This window comes from Cordyceps militaris (genome assembly GCF_000225605.1).
Source record: "Cordyceps militaris CM01 unplaced genomic scaffold CCM_S00005, whole genome shotgun sequence".
NCBI lineage: Eukaryota > Fungi > Ascomycota > Sordariomycetes > Hypocreales > Cordycipitaceae > Cordyceps > Cordyceps militaris.
This window is the reverse complement of record NW_006271973.1, coordinates 2,992,905-3,000,651: the sequence shown is the minus strand read 5'-3', so window position 1 is coordinate 3,000,651 and position 7,747 is coordinate 2,992,905. Positions and strand designations below refer to the sequence as shown.

General features: G+C 56.0%; 3 protein-coding genes across 3 annotated transcripts; 2 read left to right on the top strand and 1 right to left on the bottom strand.

The window, feature by feature from the left end:
* Positions 1–1,053: 1,053 nt before the first annotated feature.
* CCM_07249 (uncharacterized protein) lies at positions 1,054–1,848 on the bottom strand (the record flags this gene model as incomplete). The annotated part of the gene is made up of 4 exons (XM_006672387.1): positions 1,054–1,153; positions 1,208–1,381; positions 1,440–1,577; positions 1,646–1,848. 4 exons carry the CDS (start codon positions 1,846–1,848, stop codon positions 1,054–1,056), a joined length of 615 nt encoding a protein of 204 aa, XP_006672450.1.
* Positions 1,849–3,604: 1,756 nt separating this feature from the next.
* Positions 3,605–5,779, top strand: CCM_07248 (5-azacytidine resistance protein azr1; the record flags this gene model as incomplete). Its single annotated transcript, XM_006672386.1, has 2 exons — positions 3,605–3,801; positions 4,339–5,779. 2 exons carry the CDS (start codon positions 3,605–3,607, stop codon positions 5,777–5,779), a joined length of 1,638 nt encoding a protein of 545 aa, XP_006672449.1.
* Positions 5,780–6,439: 660 nt separating this feature from the next.
* CCM_07247 (mitochondrial carrier protein, putative) lies at positions 6,440–7,488 on the top strand (the record flags this gene model as incomplete). The annotated part of the gene is made up of 3 exons (XM_006672385.1): positions 6,440–6,454; positions 6,514–6,694; positions 6,749–7,488. The coding sequence occupies 3 exons, from the start codon at positions 6,440–6,442 to the stop codon at positions 7,486–7,488; spliced, it is 936 nt and encodes a 311-aa protein (XP_006672448.1).
* Positions 7,489–7,747: the final 259 nt, after the last annotated feature.

Sequence of the window (7,747 nt, the reverse complement as noted above, 5' to 3'; positions counted from 1 at the left end):
TGGCCTCGCTCGCGCTGGCCGAGGCGACGCTCCTCGCCATCCTCAAGGACGACCCGTACCCGGCCGCCGTCGCGCAGGACCGCAACCTCCACGACACCGAGTGGATGTACAAGGCACCCGACATCCCCAAGGTGCGCGCCCACCTGTTTGCGCGCCTTGCGCTCGCGGCCTCGGAGCACGCCGCCCAGGCCGTCGCGCTGTGTCGGGGCGCCACCGCGGGGTCCAGCGGCCGCGTCAGCCCGCACCTCATCCGGTACATGGAGGACTTGCGGCGCACCAGCCGCGCCAAGGCGTGTCGCTTCTTCGGCATCGATGCCGAGCTTGGCGGCGAGACGGCCGACGGCATCGGCTGGGCGCGCGCAGGCCTGCAGGAGCTCGGCGTCGATGTCCTGGACAAGAGCAAGAGGAGCGGTGGCGGCTTGGGGCTGAGCAGATTGAAAAAGGAGTTCAAGGAGCGGAGAGAGGATCGCAGGGTAGACGGCGATGGCGCCGCATGGGGCGCCGATGCAGGCAAGCTGGAGGAGACGAGGATTCTGGAGCTACTAGACGCGAAATGGAGCCGGATAAATGATACGGTAAGATACGACATGAACTGTTTACTGTGTGACGATGTGCTAATGGGCATGTTTAGATGAACACAAAGGCCGTTCCATCGCCCGCTTCCTTGCTGTCAAGGATGCCCTCCGGGCGCGATATCCATACTATAAAACCGTACGTGCCTCCAGTGTTGGGTCAGGATGTATTAGATGCCATGAGAGCGCCGCCTGAGCGTGAGGATGACTTGGATGGTGACCTGAGCTCCGATGCAGAGGAGTCAGGACCGGCGAACCCACCGGGAGCTTATCCCGGGTCCGAATATTCCGGTGGTCGCGCGACAGGGAGCTCGTACTATTAATCATGTGGGCAGAGAAAAGTGGTGTTGGAGATTCTGAGAGCCAATAAAGCGTATCAATATTTACAAGTAATACAGCAGCTATGTACTACAGTCCAAGTAGGGAACGGTACAATCAGATTTCCAGTCGTCCATTTCCAAAGTAGGTAGCCAAGACATTTTTAAGGAGCGGAGCTCGTCGCAACAACTGTGACAAGAGTTGTCGTCGAGGGGCAAGGGGGCTTGCTGAATGTCGGCCAAGGCTTGCAATCAGGAACGCAACTACACCAACGCTGTTAGCGACTGCAAGACGTGTTCGAGTGGTGGGACACTTACCCGCCGTACATCATTCCACACTCATTCACGTAATCGATGCATACGGTGCGTGTATGACAGTCATCGACCGAGGTCGAGGTAGTGGGAGGAGCCGTGGTCGTGACAGTGACGCTTGTCGTGGACGGGCAAGGAGGCTTGGAAAAGGTTGGCCAGGGCTTGCAATCAGGGACACATCTGTTCCTATCGTGTCAGCAATGTAGACTATAGGTCTGAAGAGGCCCAGCAGACTTACCCGCCGTACCAGATACCGCATTCATTTACGTAGTCGAGGCAGATGGTGCGCGTACTGCAGTTATCCGGCGTGGGCGTGGACGTGGGCGGGCAAGGAGGCTTGGAAAAGGTCGGCCACGGCTTGCAATCAGGGACACATCTATTCCCGTTTGCATTAGCAAAAAAATTGCGAGGGTCAAAAAAGAAAAAAATTGGTCAAGTCCTTACCCGCCGTACCGCCTGCCACACTCGTTGACATAGTCGAGGCAGATGGTGCGTGTCTTGCAATCGTCTTGCGAGGTTGTGGGTGTTGTAGTGGGAGGGCTCGTGGTGGTCGGCGTGATGGTTTTGATGGTGCAAGCACCACCATGATGGCCATTTGCTCTAGCAAGGGCCACAAGAGCTAGGAGGACGGGAATTTTCTGCATCATAGTGATATAATGTCGATTGCTTGCCGAGTCAGGTTGTAGGGTAGGCAAGATGTTGGCCGAGGGTGTGGTAGAATCAAGAGCGCCGAACGATGGAAATGACAAGTTGGCAATGGTAACTAAACTTATTATTCGTAAATTGAAAAGGACTTGGTTTAACTAGCGGGAGGTGCATCCTACTTAAATAAAAGAGAGTAACTAGGTAGTTAGCTTCCATCTCCCTAGTTACTCGTACCTTTTACAAAGACATGGCAGGGCTGCAAGACACTGTCGCACCCTTGGACTAGCAAACTCTTGGCATCTCGTACTAATTAGTTGGCTAACTAGTTAAAATTTCCCCAAGTGAAAAGAAACTCGCCAATCGGATAGATTGAGTCGAAGCAACAATGCAGCGAGCGGGGTCGAGCCCGGCAACCACACACAACACCTCCAGACCAGTTTGAGCAGCAATGCGTCATTAGGTAGTTAGTTTGTTTGGCTTTTGACTTGCAAACATTATCGACGTGTTTCGGTAATACGAGGGCTCATGACGTGTTGTGGGTGGCAACCATCGCGGGGAGGGGGAGATGGCCCCCGAGAAGGGCTGCCGAGTTTAAATGGTGCCGGCGAAAATGCAAAGAGGTCCAAGTGGAGGCTGGAGGAGTAGCCTTGAGATGAAGTGTAAAAATGAACAACTTATACGGTACGTGGGCTGAAGCCTATTGTAGTTAGTTAGCCATGGCGCTGTCTGCCACCTCGGGCTGTCGGGCTGCTGAGCGACAAGGGACACTTTTGCTCCCTTCGTATGCCAGTGCTGATTCTTGTTTCGTCTCTCTTTACAATCAACTCGTGGTCTCGCTCTTCTTTCCGAATCCCCAGTCCCTAGTTTGAGCAACTCACTGCCGAGAAAGAAAGAATCAACTCCGGTTGAACCGCGAATAGCGAGCAGCGAGCGCCGTGTGCCTTGGTTTTAATTTATGCTTCATGTTACGCTTTGACATGCGACGTCAGCCCAAACGCAGCCAGGCAAAAATAAAAAGGCGCCCGGACAGCCACGCGCGAAGCTGAAAGTAGACGTCCAATACGAGGTTGTTCTTTCAGCTGGTCGATCAGGCGGACGGCAGGGCTTGTCGGGGTGTGTGTGTGTGGCGTCTGTCACTAATTATAACACAGGCATGTGCGCATGGCTCTTGAGATTCGGCCACATGTGCAGACTAGTTTTGCCGCTTCTAACTATGTCAACGACATGTCCATGAAAGGAGATTTAGAGATGAAGTCCTAGCGCTAATAAACGCCTGGAGTACAGAGGAGCGGCGCGATGTGCTCGTTCGGTGAGAAGCGCTAGGGTGCATTCAGGCGAGGTATTAGATAGTTCACTAGAATATTGACCTGAGCCACACTCCAAAAAAAATGGATGAGTGCCAGTATCCAGATTGGCTTTTTTCCCGGGTGGCTGTAACTTGTAAGGCTGGGGTTGGCCGTTTGGGGGCGGCATATCGTATTTGACGGCTGAAAGAGTCACTATGTTCAACATACCGATAGGCAGCCGTAAATGAACGATACAGGTGGTTTTCATCTATGGAAAAAAATCATGAAATTCATCCCTGTAATTATATTCGTCCTCGATTTTCCTCACATCTCAGACTTGGTCGCATTGTGCAGAGAGTACTTGGCTGAAAGCCTCACTAACCATCAGAGAGGCTGACGCTGTGCATGAAGCAGTGCCACCACAGAGAAAGGAGGCTGCATTATAAAAATTCCGGTGGACTGACCCATTTCCATGGCGATGCAACTTTTGTTGATTCCCGTCTTGTTCGCTTTTACGGCCTCGATAATCTCTGCCTTGGATACCTTGAGTCTAGACTCCATGGGCTCAGATGCCTTGAGCGAAGCCTCGCCTCAAAACACGAATTACCTGGCACCTTCAAGTACAACATCACCAGGTCTTGTTCCTTCTTTCAAAAATCTCTACGAATTGTGCGGTTTTCATCTTCTCCTCATTCGAGCGTCGTTGCATCTTCCACCCTCGCCGACTCCACCCCCCGCTTCAATACTGCGCATCCTCGTCATACGTTCCTTCTCAGTGTCCTCTTCGAATCATTCGTTTGCTTCACAATACAAATGATACCCGTTCGCTTGGCCGCTTATCTCTTCATCGAAGTTGTTATCGTTTGATCTTATGGAATGCCCGCCAAAAACAAGTCGAATAGTTAGCACCAGACTCCACCAGCAGAAAAAAAATGGCGGCAAGAGGCGATAACAGGGGAGGGACAAAAAAAGCTATTTGTCGGGCTAGGCGGATCACGAAGCGCCGGAAAGGCTAGCCAGCATCGGAATCGCTCCCTTTTTTCTGACATTTTTCATGATACGAAGCCCAGGCCGTCCTTCTCCCAAAAACCATCCCCCCCCCCCCATCCCGTTCCTCCCCAAACGCCAAGCAGCGCCCTCTCGAGTTGACAGGACAGATTTGCTGTCTTCGAGGTTTCCCTTACGTCACTGCATCTTCCATGGCAGCGGCGTCTGCCAGGCTCGCCATTGCGACGCCCGTCAATGGTATGTCACGCTCTGCTCCGGCTCGCCGCGTCCTGTTTGCAATCCCATTTGCGCAACCCGATCCGAAACAACGATTGCCAAGAAGAAGGCACAAATGAAAGGCTTGCTAACTCGTCGCACAGCAGCACGCCTGAGCTGCGCGCGGCTTCTCCGGCCGCTGTCCGCCGAGTCTCGGCGCACCTTGACGACACCCACGACCACCATGGCACCACCGTCCAACATGCCTCGCCGATGCTACTCCTCCGCCTCGGGCCCCGTATCCTCCTCGACACCAGCCTCTCCCTCCACCGCCGCGACACACCCTCCCAAGAAGCCGCGCTTCTCCTACCACATCGCCGCCTCCTTCATCGCCAAGGACCGGCCGTTCGACCCCTCGACGCACGTCTTCCACTTCAACCCGTACAACCGGATACAGCCGCCGGCGCGGCACAGCCGCCGGCGCTCCGCGCGCCCAGACTCGGGCCACGACGCCTTCTTCGCCTCGCGCGTGCACGAGACGGGCGGCGCCGTCGCCTTTGGCGTCGCCGACGGCGTCGGCGGCTGGGTCGACTCGGGCGTCGACCCGGCCGACTTTTCCCACGGCTTCTGCGACTACATGGCCTCGGCCGCCTGGGAGCACCAGCCGCCTTCCTCTTCCCCCGCCGGCAGCAGCAGCACGCTCACGGCCCGCAAGCTCATGCAGCTCGGCTACGACGCCATCTGCGCCGACGGCTCGGTCCGCGCCGGCGGCAGCACCGCCTGCGTCGCCGTCGCCTCGCCCGACGGCCACCTCGACGTCGCCAACCTCGGCGACTCGGGCTTCCTGCAGCTGCGCCTCAACGCCGTCCACAGCTACTCGGATCCGCAGACGCACGCTTTCAACACGCCCTTCCAGCTGTCCATTGTCCCGCCCAGCGTCGCCGCCCGCATGGCCGCCTTTGGCGGCACCCAGCTCTGCGACCTGCCGCGCGACGCCGATGTCACCCAGCACCGCCTGCGCCACGGCGACGTCCTCATCCTCGCCACCGACGGCGTCCTCGACAACCTCTTCAACCAGGACGTCCTGCGCATCGCCAGCCGCGTCATGGGCGCCACCAAGGCCTGGACCAGGGGCGACGCCGGCCAGGTTCAGGTCGCCCCGGACCTCGACGCCATTGTCCGCGGCCCCTTACAGCCCGCCCGCCCCGCCCCCGGCCGGCAGCAGAATCCCGACCGCGTCGTCACCCTGCAGAGCCTGCTCGCCACGGAGCTCGTCCTCGCCGCCAAGCGTGCCAGCGTCAACACCAAGCAGGACGGCCCCTTTGCCAAGGAGGTGCAAAAGTACTACCCGCTGGAGAACTGGCGCGGCGGCAAGATTGACGACATTTGCGTCGTCGCGGCTGTCGTCGTAGAGGATCCCGTGTCCACCCCAAGCAAGCTGTGAGTTTGACCAGTGTCTCTTGGTCAGGCCGTGAAACTCGCTTGTTTGTGATTCCAATTTCTTGCCTTTTTAATTTATATACGGGGGGGTTGTTGTCTTTTTTGGGAATATTGGGAGTTTTTCATCGTGTTTCTCTGGGCTTTTTAGAACATTAGACGGCTGGGCATATAAGAAGCAGAAACGCAAGTATTCATGGCGCGATAGCATTGCCCGCAATTCGACCCTATTTTGTCCTATTTTCCTTCGTGTCCTGGGCGATTGAATTGGTGGAGTTTGTGGCACAAGAAGTTATCTTCATAGAATAAATACCCTGACAATGGCTCAAGACAGACATATCGCCATTCAATCAGCTGCATCTTGGTAGCGGACTTGTAGCCATAGCCAGATGTGTATACTCAACTACGGAGTAGCTACGTATGCAAATGGCCAGTCTTGCAAGCATTCACCCCACAGTACTCGCAATCAAGATTCAGTGTAGTTAGATCCACTTTGCAGGGAATTATTGTGCATGTCTCGATCCGGGGACTCGGGTGTCGGGTGTCGTTTTCATGATGTCATCCAAGTTCCAGCGAGCGCTGATGCGTCGAATAAAGTGTTCACGCAGACGCGGGAACTTCTATAAACACGCTTTCTACAGTTTTAGAACCTGATGATTTCCATCTCATGGATGTCTACGTGGTACGTGCTCTTGGACCACCCGCGATATCATAACCGGTGCAATTGCTCACAGATAGCAGGCGGGCGCATTTGCCGCCTTTACGGTGGATATGCTGATATACCCATTTGATACGCTCAAAACGAGACGACAGAGCCAGGATTACCTCAAGGTCTATACGCAGAGCGGCAAAAATAGTGCACTGGCGTTACGAGGATTATACCAGGGCATTGGAAGCGTCGTACTGGCTACGCTGCCGGCTGGTAAGGTTCAAACCTGCAAAACGCAGACAGGCGACTAATACAGTCCATCTACAGCTGGCGTCTTCTTCTCCACGTACGAACTATCCAAGACGGCCTTTGCAAAGTCATCGCTCCTGCCCTTGCCTGTGGTGCACTCTGTCGCTTCTGCCACAGCCGAGGCGGCGTCCTGCCTGGTGCTGACACCCGCGGAGCTGGTCAAGCAGCATGCACAAATGATGCGATCGCAAGGCGGCGGTGGCGGCCAAAAGGCAGGCTCAACATCGCTCAAGGCGTTTCGCGCACTATACCAAGCCGGCGTCGGGCGACGACTCTTCACCGGGTACACGGCGCTTCTGGCACGAAACATGCCCTTGACGGCCACGCAGTTTCCCATCTTTGAGCACTTGCGCTCGCGCTTGTGGGCGACGAGGCCGCCACGAAGGGAGCGAGGGCTGCGGCAGCGCATCTTGGAGACGGGCGCGATCGCGGGCTTGAGCGCGGCCGCGGCGGGAGGCCTGGCGGCGTTCATCACGACCCCCAGCGACGTGGTCAAGACGCGGATGATGCTTTTGACGGGGAGTAGCAACGGCAGCGAAGCTTTCGACAAAGGTGGTCAAGGTCGAATGGTGGCGGAGCAACAGCCCTGGCGAGTGGCAAAACAAATCTATCGGGAGAGGGGAACAAAAGGCTTGTTTCGAGGGGGTGGCCTGCGGTCAGCGTGGACGGCGGTTGGCAGCGGGCTGTATCTCGGGACGTATGACGCTGCAAAGCTTTGGCTGACTGGTGGCGAGGATGGGCATGCAAACTCTCCCTGACATGCAATGCGCCGAGAATAAAGGATGGCGCAATTTGGTCGGCCGCAGGAACACCCCTTTAATAAAGTTGGTAGTACATACCAGAGTAAGCGGCCGAGAGCAGCGGAATATGAGATGATTGCAGATCATGGTCGAGCTGGGGCTTCCTGGATGCATTGCGCGACTGCAGGGTTCAAGCCACGCCCTGAAAGAAATTTCAACGGCATGCAATGCGTTGATTGTGATGAATACGCAGCTGCTGCTGCATCGCACTACGCAG